This window comes from Centroberyx affinis, unplaced genomic scaffold (genome assembly GCF_046629955.1).
Source record: "Centroberyx affinis isolate AG114_WGS23_722 - 3 ecotype Tasmania unplaced genomic scaffold, CSIRO-AGI_Caff_v1 ptg001355l_1, whole genome shotgun sequence".
Classification (NCBI taxonomy): Eukaryota; Metazoa; Chordata; class Actinopteri; order Beryciformes; family Berycidae; genus Centroberyx; species Centroberyx affinis.
The window spans coordinates 54,245-72,083 of NW_027279846.1; the positions used below are offsets into that span (position 1 = coordinate 54,245).

The window sequence follows — 17,839 nt, forward strand, 5'->3', positions numbered from 1 at the left end:
AAAGGGGGCTTTTTATTTTTTTTTGTATTTTTTTTTGCTACTGCGCCAGCCACGGTCGTCTTTCTGCAGTGAGGTGTGTGTGAGTCTGATGTGAAGAGCTGTTTTAGGAATACCACACAAAGATGAAGAGGGAGGCTGGATCCAGGCTGGATCCGTCTCGGGACAGGAGGGGCACCCAGCGGTAACCTGGGGGGTGGAGAGGGGAGGGGGGGTTCTTGTAAAACTGCAGGTACACACACACTAAAACATGTGCAGTAGCTGTGATATGAGCATCACACAAACGTGCACGGATGCATTTGCACATAAACTCACCCACACAAAGCAGAGACCAACCATAGGTAATGCTGACACAGTGAATATGGGGAAATACAGTAATGGTCACGCAATGTCACCTGATGTAATTTAGCTCTCCACCTCACACCCAACCCCCTTCTCACTCTCCCTGCCTCTGTGTCTCACCTTTCTTCATGCTGGTGAAGGGCAGGGTGTACTGGCCCACAAACTCACTGCTGAGAAGGCCGGTCTGGTCTCGAACAGAGAAGCGGATGAGGCAGAGCTCAGGGACACTGATGCTGAAATTCATGTCAGCATCCCAGCGAGGACTCAGAGCTGTAATAATAATATTAATAACAATGAATTCTCTTTTCAGAACAGGGTTACAAATGATAAATAACAAATTAAAAAACATCAATAAGATGAGTAATGAGTAAATAAATGCCAGGTATGGATTCAAAACAAGGTTACATAAGTTTAAAACCTAAAGCATCAGTAGACAAAAGCTGTTAAAGCCTATCTGTAAAAATATGTTTTGAGAAGTGATTTTAAGGAAGTTAAAGATGATTTTAAAGATGTCACTGATTAGTCCGTCAGACACTTAAAGTACCAAAGCCTCAGCTCTCCACACAAGCTGCTCTGAAGCCAAGTGGCCTTCAGAGCAGAGGCCACAGGAGTACAGTTACCATCACCAGAAACACTTCAGAAGTGAGGGTCTATTATTAGCCTGCCATGATACGTTCATTCATTTTCTTTACCTGCCTTTTCCTATTCATTAATGGTTTAGTGTTAGAAATATTTATAAATAGTACAAAGTTACTTGGGTGCTGTTTTGCAATGACAAAAGAGGAGAGTGTATTTAGTTAATTAATAGTAATGAGTCCTCTGTACTTCACTCCTAACTCCCTTTCTGATTCAAAACAATGTGCTCAAGTTCCTCTGCTCCATCCAAGTTTTCTGCTACATCTACATTCATTTATATTCACCAGTGACCTTATCTGTTTCCTAGTGTGAAATGATTTTATGATTTATGCCCATGCATAAGCAGTCTGCACCCTCCCAGATTTCTCTCTCTGTCTTCCTCCCTCGCTCTCCCTCTCTCTCTCTCTCTCCCTCCCTCTTTGTCTCATCTCACTGAGTAGCAATACAGCCTTGTCCCACCAACCTCATATCTGAATCCACTCTAAATCATCTGACACATGTTTTGTTCACAAGTTCATTTCCATGTTTGCTATAGCTTTGAAAACGCGAACTCCAAATGGAAGGCGACATATGATCAGGGGTGAACACCAGCTGAAATAGGATAGGTCTGTCAAAACCTCCATGAAAAGACCTCAGCAAAAGCAATTACACTGCAGAGGGACAGCTTTCACACTTGGTTGAAAGTCTGATGACGGCTAAAGGCGGTTCATAGCAAATTAAGATTGAATGAGGCATTTTCAGGCATTATCCCTCTAACCATAAACAAAATCAAGGGCTTTGTCATCATGGCTGAGATGCATTGTAATTGGATGTGTGTAAAGCTGTTATTGCACTTTTGGTGATATGGTAAAGGTGACACATTTCGAACACACACTAAATCTGTGTAGGTATGAGGATCTTAGTGATGCATAATTGCACTGTAGCACTAACTCCTGTGTGCAGTGCAGTGACTCTCTACTCCAGTACTCTAATGTTTCCAGTCATAGCAGTGGTGCATGGCAGATTCCTCTTCAAAGGCAATCCACTTCTACGTTTTGAAGAGGCTCATCAGCACATTTCACCTCAGAACCCCAACAGCAGCCATCCGGGAATTGGATTCAAAAGGAGGGAAAAAAAACCTTACAGAAACCGCAAAATACTGCTGTCACAGAAAAAAAAAAAAAAAACTCTCTGGAATCCAGTTTTGGTGAATTTCATGTTTTTACTTGAAATGAAGGTTTACATGGTCCTCTGTAGGTAGAGCAAGTATGATGGCCCAAGGGCCACGATAAAGTCTCAAAAATGAAAGCAAACTGAAAATAAGGCTGTTATTCTTAATTTCTGGAAAGTGGACTTTTTGAAAATACAAGGCTTTCATCCTCTGGAGTGGAGACTGTTCCTGCATCACAGAAAAGGCTGACTGTCAGTGATTCATACACTAGTCCGAGCATAGTTCATGTGAGTATTGATGCATCTTGGTTTGAACTATTGTTAGACGCATCACCCTCTCATCAATATGTTTTGTTTAATATAATTTCCTCTGATTTGTCATCTGTGATCTTGTCCTCGTGAGTAGCTTCATTTTGAATGTTTTTTTGTGTTGCGGTTCCTGTTATTCAGTGTATTCCTGTGTCCTTGCACTCAGTTTACAGTCTCAGAGTGTGCAGGTGAGTTTGTAGTACAATACTTACAGTTGTTTTTGACAGTGTCTGTGTTTCTTCTGCGGGAGTCAGATACAACCCCCTGGATCTCCACTCTGACAAAGGGGTCCAGAGCTTTGCCACTCCTTGGGACAGGAAGGTTGGATCCACTGATCACCTTTACACACATAAAAAACACACAGACACACACACACACACACAAAATTGGTGTGTGGAGAGGAGAGGAGAGGAGAGGGGAGGAGAGGAGAGGAGAGGGGAGGAGAGGAGAGGAGAGGAGAGGAGAGGAGAGGAGAGGAGAGGAGAGGGAGGGCTGTAATTACACTAGTCTGGAGAGAGGCAGCCTTATCTGCAGTCCCCTCACACTGAGCCTCCCCTTCCCCTGCCCTGATCAAAGACAAACCTGCATGCACTTATCTGGACATGCCCTGCTTGGCACCGATGGAGCTTTACAGTATCCGGCCCAAAATGCAACAGAATGGCCTACAGTATGCATGTTAAAAGTTGCGATGCTGATGTGCTGTTCCTTCATACTTTTGAGTGCACAGATAGTGAATGAATGAGTGCGTGGTTTGAGTGCAAGTTGTCAATTCATGAGAATTTGTTATAGAAAAACAGACCATCACTTAGTTGACAGTTTTATGCAAAATAAGTTCATGAAGGCTCGAGGGGAAGTATTGTTTTCCTAAGCAGATGAATAATTTACTATTTAATGATTGAACACCAGAGCCTACCTAAGTTAGAATGCTCAGTGCTATTCATGATTCCAACAGAGTCGAGAGTCGAGTCAAGATTGCAGGCTTTTCCCTGAAGTGATCAAAAAGCCCAAATAATACTGGATGATGACGTAAATAAATAGAGGTAGGGATTTTTCCCTGGGCATCCCAAAACGGAACGCACCACATTTATATTTCATGCGCAGTGCTGGGAAGATATATTGTGTGTGCATATTCCACTGGTAGACAATCTCAGTTGTGAATTTATTTAACTGTTGAGAGTCTATACATTCTCATGAAATGTTATCTGATCCAGATTTTTTTTTTCTACCACGGGTAAGGGGGTCATTTATCCTTTTTTGCCATTGATACATTTTGGCGCCATATAAAGTAAGCTAATGGAGGTGTATGTCTGTAGAGTAGCGTTTTACGCAGCACGGCCTATCGAGAGTTATGTGTAGTTTTCTCTCTCCTTCCCCTTTGGAAATGGCTGTGAATGATGACAGTAACCCAGATAATTGGGGCAGTATTTAAAGCCCCAGATGGCATGATGTGAATGCACAGATAAAGCTTATCAAAGGTGTAAATAGTTACATTAATAGTGGCATAATGAGCCAGGTCAGCTGAGGAAATAGTCCAAGACTGGATCAGGTAGATACACTCAGATGCATAAGATCTGTTAATGCAGGTAGTATTATCCTTTGTCCAACTGTTGATGGAGAGGGTTTTCACTATGGTTCATATCTATTCATAAGAGTGATAGCACTACAACAAATAAAACTTGCCCAAGCATCCCTCCATTAAGTCTCTATCAGTCCCATGCGTTCCCAGGCAATTCCACACATTGTATTTGCTGTACAAAGCCCCAGATATCTCTGAGTCTCATTGGCATGTTACAGACACAAAGAACAAACTGCTGTATCTCTCTAATTGGGCTGATAAGAGTTAGTGTGTGACAGTATTACTTATGGGTCTACTAAAGAGATCATAGAGGGTTGTATTACAGTTATAAAAAGTGGACTCCTGATGTGACCATGCTCTCTGCAGCCTCGCCATTTGTCATGTGTCTGGGATGCTATACAAGTGCTGATATTACTTGCCCCCAAAGCACAGTTTTTTCTGAAATATGGAAGAGAGGAGGTATATCTATTAGACCCCAGGTCTAATTGCATTGCATCAACCCCCCTCTATCCCTCTTTCTCTTTCTCTCCCTCTCTCCCTCTCTCTCTCTCTCTCTCTCTCTCTCTCTCTCTCTACCCCCCTCACTTTCTGTGGGAGATAATCGAATTAAACGGAAACACTCTCAGGGAGTTTTACATCATTGTTGGTTCACAGAATCCAGCAGGAAAGCACTTATCTGGAGGCAAAGAGTAAGATGAGCTCGACTACAGAGTGCCCTAGATTGAAAGGCATGGTCACATACGTACGTGCACATAAAGCCATAAAGCACACACTCGCACACAGACACACACACACACACACACACACACACGTCCTGTGACATGACACCTTAATCCATAAATCCACCCAGAGTGGATTATTGAGAGTTCAGCAATCCAGCGCAGTACCTTGAGCAGCAGGTGTGTGGGCCTGAGTCTGTGCTGGCAGCAGTTGGGATCAAAGCTCCTCTGACTGGACCTGAGCACCGCTGGCTTCAGGACGTACCCACAGCCACCGTTGTCCTGGAAACACCCGTTGTTAAGGTCCATAGGCAAGCCCACAGACTGGAAGTTCAGTGCCACTGCAAAACATCAGAATACAATCTTGCAACAATGAAAAAGAGGTGCCACAGAGCAGAGGCAAGGATTTGATAGAAACAAAATTGAAAATGCCTGAAGCCTTTTAAAATAAAAACAAGCGCCATGAATTGATTTTGCTGCATTCCACTGATACCTTCCATTTTTCATGCTCCTGTTCATTTTGCAGGAGGGAGCTACACTATACAATGACTCAAAATGTTTCTGCAACAATAGCGTACATTGCATCAGGGAGGCATTCTAATTCACGTGGGAAGCATTCCAAATCACACACTGTGCAATGAAAGCATCTTCAATGGCTTTTTCTATGGTGCAAAGCTATGGCTTGGTGTGTGTACTGCATAGTCTTCAGTGTATACGCGTTTGCACTATGAATAGATTGGAGGATAAAGAAAGCAGCAGATGTGATCCTGCCGATAGATTTGAATTATGTTATCTCCCAGGCTGGATTTGGCATCGCCGGTGAGTCTGGAATACCACAGATCAGTCCTGGTTTTTGCAAAGAAACACCTGCTACTATTGTGACTCCAACTTCCTGTACCAACACATTGTTATGCATCTTTCTGCATTCTTTCATATACTCTTCCTCTGTGTGTGTCACAGGGGCCCCCGGTGAATGTTCTGCTCATCTAACTGTACTCTAAATGATCCATCCAGGCTTCTTTGTACTGCGTTCTCCTGGAGCTGTGAGCAGTGCCGATCTCCATCTGCACAGCTGCCACTGAAGCACGGAGAGACAGTCTGCTCACTGATCAGCGGGGAAATCAGTCCGCGTTAAAATCAGTGCCTGACTGACTGAAGAGAGGTAGGAGGAGGCTGTGTAAAGACAGGTGGACTGACAGGAACACTGGCCGAGATGGGACCAGACAGATTAGATTTGTCAGGTTGTGACTTTAAGTCCGTGGGCAATCTTGAATGGCTGAGGGCTTGAGGAAATCAAGTGTATATATGGTTCTTTGAAGCGTAGCTGGGATTTCTCTGGGTCCTTGCAAACTGATTATGACTGTATTATGTGGTAATCAGACACACAGACACACTTGCATACTTGCACACTCACACGCACAAAAACAGACACACACCAACATGTGATATAGAGTAAAGCCTACTACTCATGCTTGACTCCAAGGAAATTATTACTGAACATAAAAAGCTAAGCTCTGACCCAGACAAGGCTTTAGTTTATACAAAAAAAAAAAAAATCCATCCAGGAGGGTGCAAATCGATTTAGAAAGGGTGTGATAAGGGACAGGAGAGGACTTGCTCCCAGGAAAAACACAGATGAGGTGGTTCAGACTGCGGAGTGGAATGAAATGTTCTTTTCAGTGCTAATCAACAGGACACTCAGCCTTGCTGTTCCCTTTGAAGTTTCACAATCCAAGTTTCTTGAATGTATTTCCTTCCATTTCAAAGGCTTACAATGGAGTGTAGTTGTTCGGTATGTGTTGACAACTTTTTGATTCTGGTCAAAAACGCTGACACAAAGGTGATTTATCTTCATGTCTTCAAGCAGTTAAAATGATCAGGGTTTTCATCTCATCCAAAAAAGAAACACAGTTAACAACAAAGCATTGGGAAAAGTTCAAACTAAAATGTGAAAAACATGCATGTGCCTACGTGCATGTAGGCACATGCTCCCTCCTACCCACCTAGCTGTGAGCCAACGTTCCAGAACTCCTGGGGGTTGTAGTTGGAGGAGGACGTCCTGGAGCCTGCTGGGTAAATCCTGCTGAGGAACCTCTGGTTATATTGAACAAACTCTGGGCCTGGGACAGAGGACACACAGCAGTGAGTGATCAAATGTCTCCTCTAACACACACTCTTTAATGAGAAAATCACTGATGCAGAATTCACAAATGTTATCCTTATGATCCTGGACATTTCTGTCTGAATTTCTGACTTGGGAACATCCTGGGACGTCCTAAAGCTAAAAGCTAAAAGCAAGAGAGCCCAGAGGCTCTTCATGGCGTCATCAAGAGAGGGACCCTGTAGCTGCACCACTGAGTGTGGTGCAGCTACAGGTCAGTGATTTGGAGACCACCTTCACTGATGCAGTGACAGCATCCAGGGTTATCTCTATAGGGATATGGGAACATTTATAACAGTTATAGCAATGTCAGTGTCCAATTTCCAATGTCAGAGGAACAGGTCCAGGTTCATGACATCACAGATACAATTCTTGGTTCTTGTTTTTTTGTTTTGGATGAGAGTTCAAACATATGCAAATCAAACTGTCATTTCAACCTCATGTCAAATGCATATTAATGGATATGTATTCTGTGAAGCCACAAGGGAGACTTTTCTAGAGAGAATAGCTGAAGCAGTGTTCAGTGTGTGAAACTACTGTATGTCCTGATCAGGTTTTGGTCGCTGCATAATTATCTTCATCCTAGATAGGCTGTAAGGATCAGCACAGTGTTTCAGTCTCCATGTGATCATACTATAGCGGTGTCTGGAGAGTGACATTTCCCTACAGAAGTTGGGGATGAAAGTGTGTATATGGTTCTTATAGCTAGAGCGTAGCTGAGATTGTTCTTGGTCCCTGTCACCCGAGCAAACTAGCTCATAGTATAGCTGTGTGTCTGGAAAGTATTGTTTCCAGGAGGAACAGAGCTCATTTCTCTGCATCACTCTGTTTCTCCAATATACTGCCACACAGCAGCGCGATGACAGTTTAACTGATTATCATTTGATTCAAACCTCCGTGGGCTCTTTCCACTGCCCCAACATTGGGAGTCCAGGACACATTTCTGAGCTTTTGCTGTTATGTTCTTTTCTATCTTTTGCCTTAAATAGTACTCCCCTATGTAGCATATGTCATGTTCAATATGCTTTCTCTATTATGGAGCTTTATGGCCTGGGAGCTCATTGCATTTCCAGTCATAACTTTCCCTTTGGGCTCTGTGTGATTATAAATCATCTGAATCAGCTGGCGACATCAAGATGATATTTTCTGTTTATTTACATTTAATTATGCACATTCTTGATCATTTTAAATCTATACTCTTCCCTAAAATTGAAGACAAACGCTATGCACCACTATTTCAACTCCATAAAAGCCATTGTCCACTTTACCTGAGGCTTTGGCCAGCTTGTGTGCCTTCTTTTCTCCCATGGACGTGTTCTCATAGAAGTTCTGGTTGTCCTTAGAATGACTGAAGCTGATGAATTTGACAGACCTGGTGTAGATGACCAGGTCAGACAGAGCCTCAGCCACCACCACCTTCTTCTTCTACTCATTATGGGCGCAAGAGAGAGGGACAAACCAGAGAACATTCATCAAATTGCCACAAATACTGTTAAAATACTAATGCAAGATTAAAGCTTTACCTTTTCGTCCCATCTTGGCTTACTGCTCTCTCAGTCTAAATGTCTCTCCAACTATTTATATGTCTCCCCTTAATAGTAGCCTATGGTTGTTTGAGTATCTCTTTGAGAAATGTCTTCCTTAATGTAACTGAGACCCCTGACTTACTTTCTTCTTTGACCCTGTCTTTTTGGGAGACCAGAACTTTGATTTGGTTAGAGGCTCCTCATCCTCCTCCTCGTCATCCTCCTCCTCATCTTCGCTCTCCTCTCTTCCTGCTATCTCCTCTGTCTCACTGTGAGGCCTCAGCTTTTTATTCTTGATGAGGATTTTATACTTCAGGTCCTGTCATCCCCAGACACAGAACACATGCACACACACACACACATACATGGATGTACACATGCATGCACATATGCATGGATACACACATTAGTCTCAGTCACACCAGTCAAACAAACTCCCCGCACAAGCTGCCTGCATTGTCCTTCTTGATCAGCATCCTCAAACTTAGGAGACAAATATCAAAACATTCCCTTGGCACAAACCGCCTCCACTCTGATTTGTCAAAATGATGCTGTTCTTCAAAGAATCATTGAGTGGCCACATCCGCATCAGTGAGTACAAACACACAGCCAAGTTTGACAGAAGTGTTATATCTAAGTGGATGGAAAAAGCAGAGGGTGTGCTGAATCACTCATATGCCTGCTGCTACATTTCATAGTATCAATGTCTTGGCTTTGATCTGGTTGGTGTCCAAGACAGATGAGCAGCAATATGTTTAAAGTTAAAACACTGTGGTTTGGCTTCAGAAACCAAAAGCTCCATGGTAATCTACATGAGAGGAAGTCACCCTGTCAGAGTTAGGGATACATACTCAAAATACACTAAATACACAAAATAATTACAGATCCTCCAACATTCACAACCTATAGCAGTCCATACAGTATCAATCTGCTGCGAATAGATCTGCATATCTTTCACACTGAAAATTATAACTTTCATATTGAAAATTATAAGCTTCAGGGCTTCCTTTGGCACCACACTGTCTCATTTTTCATTGCGATTACACGAGATGATATACTGTGGGCAGCTAGAACAGAGGCTTTACTTATTTAGTTGTGATTTATGGCATCATGTGAGGCCCTAAAAGAGAATTACGCTCATGTTTACAGTAATAAATAGAATAAAGTGGAGTAATAACTTGTTAATGAAAGATAACTTATTGCTAATCCTACAATAACACTGGATATTGTACAAGAAGAGACAAGATAATTGGGTTTTCCAGTCTGCCCATCACTTTGATGACTTGGTAAACAGGTTTAAAACCTCTGTCTGCTTAGAAGGGAGTATATACTAATGAACAGTTGTGATCATTATGATGGCAGAGTATAGCATACTGGCTGGCTCCACTTACATAACTGGATGTTAAGCTGGATGTTAAGCAGCATGAACGCGACAGAACCTCATGAAAATTGATTCAGCGGACAAGTAGCTGGGGGTTAAGAGTCAAGATGAAACCATTAGTGCTGAGGCTCCCATTTAAGCCTGCACCTACTGTGCAATAAAGATGAAAAATTGATATGGAGAAGAAAATCATACATGCACACTCAGGACACATCACAACTCATTTTTCTCTGCAGCACTCTCCACGGCAGTAAAAGTCAGAGGCACAAAAGAAACCCCAGAGAGACAGCACACATGAATCTACATACAGAGGAAAATCCTTCATCCTCCCAGTAATATTCAGTAGGCTGGAGTGACTGTGCCAGCATCTTTCAACCAAATCGCTCAGTCATGAGTGGTGGCAGATGTTTTCAGGACCCAAACAGGCTAATCTAGATGAACAATCAACTCAAGTGCCTCAGCACTCTTAAAGCGATGGACACTTCTCAGGAACAGCCCCGTCCGTTAGTTTTTGTGAATCTCTGACAGATTAAAGAGCCTTGCAAGTGCAGGAGCCTATATCTATCCCTAGATCCCAATGGAAGAGAGAGGCAGAGGAAGTAAGACCCCATCTATTATGGGCTGCTTCAGAGACAGGCTAACGAGGTCCTCGATGACGACTAAAAAGTCTGACTCTCTTCTTGTTCTGCTTTGGTACGACAGAGGATGAAGGGCTTCATACATACAAACACTATAATCTCTTTGGCTTCACCAGCAGCACTAACATTAAACACAGGCTCTGCTTCTAGATTTCCACTTATGATTTGAACTCAGATAGTCAAGGTCTCACTCAAAGAATAATAAAGTTTGAAAAAGACTATAGCTGACTTTTTCTGTACTGATATGCACAGTCTAGTAAAGATTCTTACGTTTGGGCTTGGTAGTTCTCCAGAGGTAGGGAGATCCAAGGGAGCTTTCAGCAGCTTCTCCCCCAGGATGGAGGTGAGGTACTGGGCCATAACCACCTGCTGCTCCTGGGAGCAATGGTTTTCCAATGACAGGATCACTGGGTAGGCAGACACCTGGCACAAAATAACCACACCAGCAAAATCATGATATAATCCATATTTTAATTAGCATCGACCTGGATATTTTCAGTCTCTCTGTATGCAAGGTCTAAGAGTTCCTCCAGAAACATCACAGGGAATGGCTTAACTCCCTGAATCAAAGACAGCCTGCCAGGCAAAACATTGCTATTAGAAGTGTTATTAATTACAGCAAATGCAGATCAGTAGGAGGTCCTGGAGCCTACAGAGGCAAGACTGAACATGGAGGTAGACGCCCGATGCACCACTCCAGGAAATGCTCTTCACATGTCATGTAACATACTATAACATACACTGTTACCTCGAAGGCATGTTGCTCCACTGTGGTGATGACATCCTTGAACAGGATCTTAGTGGTCAGGGTGTAGCCATGATAGACGACAGGCTCCATGTCTGGCCCATCCCAGCAGTCAATCTCCAGACAGCGGCAGCCTTTCCTCAGAGCACTGCGCCACATACACACACACACACACATACAGTACACACACATATAAGCACACACACACATGCACACAAGCACATACACACATACAAAGACACACGCACAAATACACTTTGAGCTGTGGCAAGACTATGATAAGCACATAGAATGAACCGCGTGAGAAATGGAAGACATTGGAGGAGGAGTTGAGGCACAAACATTTCTTTTCTACACACAAGATCTGTCAACCTTTCTCAGGAGCCAAGACGCCACGGCCATAACAGTTTCCATCCAAGTGATAACAGTTACATATATTTGTATGAATGATTAATTGCGAATTGCAATGTAATAATTAATTACAACAGCCCCTATCCAAATAATGACATCTATCCAAATGAAATTAGACCCCTGGGTGGACCTGTCTGCTGTCCATCCAGCACCAGAAACTGGTGAATCTTGTTTACAACTCCCCTTAGCGCTTATATACTTATACTTGTTGTTGGTGGTTGACAAAGATGATACACTTTTACAGACTGGATGACTGGAAGCTCTATCTTTTAGAGATATTCAATAGCTCATCAGTTTCAGGTTGTTGTTTCAGGTAATATATATATAGGAAAAAACATTATCTGGTAAGTTAATTCCCTATAGTTAGTCATATTTCACAGCATTTTGGAAATGAGCACTATGAATGTTTTCACGGGGTTTGGACAATACGTGTTTTTTGGTATGTTGGTGCTGAGATTTCAGAATTAAATTCTCATGTACTGCATGCATTTATCATTTTTACAAATAACAATAAAAAAGAACTGTACAAAAATTAACAAAAAGTGATTAGTGTTAGTTAAAATTACACATTTCTGAGTGATACACAGCCAAACGTATCTATGATTGATCAGCCATCTAAGGAAGATGGCATCCCTCCTTTCACAACAAATATACCACTGTCCATATGGTAAACTAGATGATTTTTTGTGGTATATATTTTTTTGTTTTTAGCATGTGTGGATGTCTTGTCTTGTCATGTTGCTTTACCGGGTAAATCATCATTTCCCCTTTGTTATTCTCCCACCTGAGGGAAAGAGGGATCACTAAGAGGTGACCCACCCCTGCCACTATTTCCTCTCTTGATGATCCTTTCATTAGCTAAGTAAACCAGAGCTCCCAGTCCACTAGGTTAGAGGGTTCTGCATTACCGGCAGGCCAGGGAGCTCAGCGCTTTCACAGGGACCATAAATGCACCACTATTGCTGCCATCAGCCCCTTTTGTAATCACCTCCATTGTCCCATAAAGGGACCACAGCGATTTCACTGTCTGCCTCAGCACATGAGTCGGTCAATGAAATCAGAGGAAAAGAGAGTGCCCAGAAAACACACATTATGTTCTCGTAGGTCTGGAGGAGAGGCTTTAAAGATAGGATAACAGAGTGATGAGGGGTATGTTAGATGTGTATCTATCAGACCTCGGTCAAATAGCATTTTAAAATAGGTCTTATCATTTGCTTTTTACATAAAATACCAGATGGGTGGGGTTTATAGCATCAAGACAAAAGTATAATATACTGGCTTTCAAATGGCATTTGAGAACAATTTTCCAAATTTTCTGGCATGTGGCAAATCCTACCCATGTGGCACCTATAAACTAAAACAAACAATGAGAAAGTACTATTTAACCTAGGTCTGGTGTCTAATGGCAATCTCCACAATGAAGATCATGTGTCATGCAACTACAGGGGCAGCTGATTATTGTGAGCATATTCTTGTTATGTGAATGTGGAAACATCTTCAGGTATTATCATACAAACATCATCATTTTAAAAGTGCCATTTTTACATTATTGCACCTTCCCTGCAGGTGCATTTTGCAGAAGTAAATGTTTTTCTTTGGATGCTTAGTCATAATAAAATATTGATTCTAAATATTAGGATTACACCTCTTTTTGTCTTACAGGGAAATTCGTTTTTACTTTCTCTGGCAGTGGGGGTGAACCCAGAAGAAAGTCGGCAGTATTACCTACCTAACATAGGCATCCAGATGACTCTTGCCAATCAGCTGATCTCCAGTCAGGTAGGTGTTGTGTGATGAGGAGATGAAGTAATTGCAGAGAGGCTGGTCCATGTCTTGGTACACAGAGGTGTGGGACTGGTCAAACACACAGCAGTCCTTGGACTCCATGTACCTGAGGAATCCCTCAAACGTCAGGGACCTGCTGGCTCTGGCTGCCAGGGACAGGAGCAGAGTTACATTATGTCAGCGACAGTCAGAATCAGCATCACTTTCATCACCAAGTACAAAAAATGTAGAGGAAATTGTGTTGGTGACATTGGTGCAAACATCACTTGACTGTGGCCACGGCACCAACATGTGTAATATAAAACACAGTAAATAATGTACTGTAGCAAGCAATGATGCTGTTGACAAATACATAAATATTGTAGATATTGTAGATTGTAAAATGTGTATTTAATTGCATTTTGATACCATACCAACAAAACCTACTCCTTGAAACCCTTTCTCATTCAAAGATTATACCACCAAGTGAAAAAAACAGGGCCTTCTGTTCAGTGGCAACGCAGCCTAGTGTGTAAGCCTTGTCTTGTTGCTTCCCCTGTTTTGTAATTTGTGATGGAGTGAATCAGCTTGCAGCACACTGGGCCCTAGGCATCATCTGGTCTGCTAGTCCACTGATGTGCCTGACTCTTCCATTTTCCTTCTGTCATTTCAACCCCCTGCCGCTGGGCTTACAGCAAAACACTTTGTCAGAACACTGTGTCTGACTTACATTTAAAGCCAGCAGCTACTGGAACTGAGGGCTTAACTTTTGACAAAGCTAAATAAGTATCATTATTTGACAAAGCTGAATCTTGCTGAGGCCTTGACGAATAGAGCCATGTGCTTTACCAGTAATAATGAGCAACGAGCAGTAACATGATATCGAGTTCTCCCTTGTCTCACCTGTTTCTTCAATCTCATATCTATCAATCAAACCCTCTGCTGTCTCTTGATTGGCTGTTAGCTCCATCTGCTCCATGTGGAGGAACCTGAGGAGGGCGCAGGCAGGCAGATTCGTCTGGCCTGAGGCGTAGCATTGATAGATATGCTGGATCTCAGCCCTCCTGGAGGAGGGGGGCTTGTTTTTCTTCATCCTCCCCTGTACACATCAATTTCATCAGCGTCCTGGATCCCGCAGGGGAGTCATTGTTTAGTTTATGTAATTCGAGAACCTCAGGGTCTATCAACTTGGATGAAATCAAGTTGCGAGTCTGGTCATTTAATAAAGCATTTGTGTCTTTCTATAGAAGTGAATATCATTGTTATGACAGTGTTTGTTGGAAACAAGCCTTGTTGGATTTAGACCCATTTACATCAGAATATTTCAGACAATTGGTTATTTAAGTAAGTAAGAAAATGTTTCAAACACCTGTAAATGTTTCAAAAGCTCAATCAGTAGCTCTCCAAAAAGACACATAGGGAATAGTGAATAGAAATGTCAACCTAGTCTGAGTAGAGATGTATGCCAGCATTTACCTGTGCTCACTGTTAAAATGTTCTTTTTCACTCTTAGCACGACAGAGAATAAAGGGGAAGACAGGGTGTTCACTCTCAGCGAAGAGTTCTCCCATCTTCTGACACTCTCCACCCCCTGCATCCCTCCCTCTCTCTATCTCTTGCTTCCATCAAATACTGAGGCAATGTCTTCTGTGACTTTCTCATTTCGTTCCCCCTCCTCTCCCTGTCATTCCCCTCAAACACTGAGACAAAAGTATCTGTGGCTTTCTCTGGCTTTGTGTGTCTCTCTCCCTCCTCCACCTTTCATCTCTCTGTTCTGCAGCCCTTCCCAGTTCAGACATAAGCCTAAGCCACTTGCTGTCACAGAGTATCATGCATTGAGTTGGCCTCCCGCTGCATCCGTCGCTTCAGTGTGAACACAAACCAACCTGCTCTGCCATCATCTTCATTAACTTTTTATGTAATTGCATAAACTGTTTATATCCGAGCCAAGATATACCCAGCCACGCCTGCATAAATATAGTGTGTAAAAGGGTGCATAGCTGGCCATTAACCCTAGAAAAGTAACTGACCTTACATTAGATGTGGATCAGTACTGATCTCTCTTACACCCACTTTCACCTCCAATAAGCCGTTGCAGATGAGGAGGTAATTATATTCAAATGACAGAGTTTCTCCCTAGTGGTATTGAAATGTTACAAGTCCAGCCTCCACTGAAAACAGTGTAGTGTAAACAGCAACCTACCTCAGATATTGACTTCCATGGTCTCTGAGCTCCTGCAGAGGTGGCCCATGTTCATATCCGCTGAATTGCCAGTATAAATGTTTGGAAAGGGAACAGAAATCAGTATTGTATAAATAATCTAGGAACACTTATTATAATCACAGGAGTTTATCAACAGGTTTCTGGAGAAGTCTGCAAGCTGTTGCCACTGTGACAAACATTCCAATTCTTAGGCATTGTTGCATAAAAGAACATCAAAGATCATAGTGGTAGAACATAATTGCAAGTGTGGAGGAACAAGATTAAAACTTATCCTGTACTCTGTCTCCCTTCATTTTCATGAGCTGTGGACTGAATGAGGTATATATCATTCTGTCAGTGTAAAATACAAAGAGAATAGGGTATGGGAGATAGGGCTTTTTGTCTTCAAGCGACTGTCTCATAAATACTTGTCTCGGTTCTCTTTCATCTTTTTGAAAAAGTCATTATACCTCAATATGTTTTAAAGTGAGACCTTAGAACCCCCAAAACTAAACATTTGCTCATCCATGTGTGGTCAACCCAAATTTTTTGTGTAAAACCAAATATAGAGAGACATATAAATCCAGTTTGGTCAGAGTTGAGTCAACACACACTACGTCACTATATGATCTGGTCCAAATGACTACTCAATTATGATTTCCTACCATGGCATGGTAAATGCCATTGACGTCCGCACTATCTTCTAGAAGCGCTGCAGGGTATACTGAGCGGCTCTCTGAATGCATCAAGTAGACAAATGTTGATGGAGCACCAGGGATTAATTTCAATGAATTTTATTTCATGGAATGAAGTCCACATTCACAAAATCTCAACACCAATGTGGGTGAAAGTGTGAATACATCATCAAAGCTACTTCCATGCAAAAGTCAATCATGCTTTTACAACACGGTCACTGATTCTGTGTTAGTTGTTTTAGTGACGCCGACAAGAACTTCCTTCCTGGTTGTGTAAATCTGAATGTTATTGGTGTGTTGTGAACCACTGGTGCACAACAATGGTCACTGCCTAGTCATAGTCCAGCACAGTCATTTCTGTCTACACTAAGCTGTAGTGGTCGGGCCTTGGGCTTGTCAGAATCATTGGTTATACAAGTTTGATGTGATAATTCCCAGGCAGTGAACATGGAGCCCTGTATATGGCCCCTGTCTCTGCATCACTGCACCTCCCTCTGCATGGATGGTTAGTTGGACTCTTTTGGGAGCAGAGGGTGTGCATGTGAATGTGTATATGTAACTGTGAGTTTCTGTATGCCTGTGCATCTGTGCATATTGGAAAGAGGGTCGGTGGTGGATAAAAGATCAGCAGATCAGCGTGTGTGTGCATGTATGTGTGTGTGTGTGTGTGTGTGTGTGTGTTTGCGTGTGAATGCAACACTGCACATGTGGAGCTCAGATGCACCAGCACATTACTGCACCGTCAGTGCTGCTCAGTGTGGGAAAAAACAGACCGATTCACTTTGGATCACAATGTGAACTGCCAGATCATGGTTTAATCTTTAACCCAGTGCTTGAAATTATACACTGTGGCAAGGCACAGCAATTGCACCTGCTCAGATGTTTAAGATGAAACGAACTAAGACTTGCTCACCTGTTTGAGCTGTGGGTCTGTACTTGTGTGAGGGGGAGAAGCAGACCATGATTTCCCAGCTGGATTTCCACCGGCTCATTTGGTATTCATTGGCCCGCTGGAGCTTCAAGTCAGGCAGCAGAGTGCCAGTGATAATGCCTGATGTCAGGGGATAGCTGGAGAGGTGAGCAGCTCTGAGTTTGTGAGACAACCAAAGCTCAATAGCATATGCTTGTAGCACATGCTTGTAGCACATCATCTAGACTGTTTATCAGCATTATAGTGCATGGAGTCGAGTGCATTCGCTTATCACACATGCACACATGCACATGTGCACGCACGTACACACACACACACACACACACACACACACACACACACACACACACACACACACACAGTGGCACACACATGCACGCTGGCAGAGTTTATTGCCAGCTGGCCCAGGAAGATAATAATGATGTGCTCATTATTATGAGCAATTGCTTTATTTACCGGCTCTCTCTACTTCTCCACTCTCCTCTTTAGGGTGCCATCAAAACTTTATCATGGGGAAATCCCCAGACTCACTTGGGGAAACTACTGAAACCACAACAAACAGAAAAACAGGGAAAGGTTTTTTCTAACTGTAAAACACACACATTTATTACAAAATTAGAAATCTGGGCAAGGAATTAAAAGCCTGTCGATATTGC

The 17,839-nt window shown here is 42.6% G+C and overlaps 1 protein-coding gene across 1 annotated transcript; it reads right to left on the minus strand.

Annotated features, from left to right (window-relative positions):
* Nucleotides 1–103: 103 nt before the first annotated feature.
* On the minus strand, nt 104–14,447 carry LOC139649489 (1-phosphatidylinositol 4,5-bisphosphate phosphodiesterase zeta-1-like). The gene is made up of 11 exons (XM_071525906.1): nt 14,258–14,447; nt 13,320–13,521; nt 11,183–11,327; nt 10,705–10,857; nt 8,558–8,734; nt 8,158–8,290; nt 6,732–6,848; nt 4,897–5,069; nt 2,646–2,772; nt 460–609; nt 104–186 (listed from the first exon to the last, which is right to left on the minus strand). Exons 1-11 carry the CDS (start codon nt 14,445–14,447, stop codon nt 104–106), a joined length of 1,650 nt encoding a protein of 549 aa, XP_071382007.1.
* Between the last annotated feature and the right edge of the window lie 3,392 nt (nt 14,448–17,839).

Excerpts from the sequence above, each read along its gene's own strand:
- LOC139649489 (XM_071525906.1), bottom strand. The coding sequence starts at position 14,447 with ATGAAGAAAAACAAGCCCCCCTCCTCCAGGAGGGCTGAGATCCAGCAT. Across the intron at positions 10,858-11,182 it reads TGGAGCAACATGCCTTCGAG|GTGTCTGCCTACCCAGTGAT; the intron begins GTAACAGTGTAT and ends ATTTTGTGCCAG. Across the intron at positions 6,849-8,157 it reads CAAGCTGGCCAAAGCCTCAG|GCCCAGAGTTTGTTCAATAT; the intron begins GTAAAGTGGACA and ends CCTCTGTCCCAG.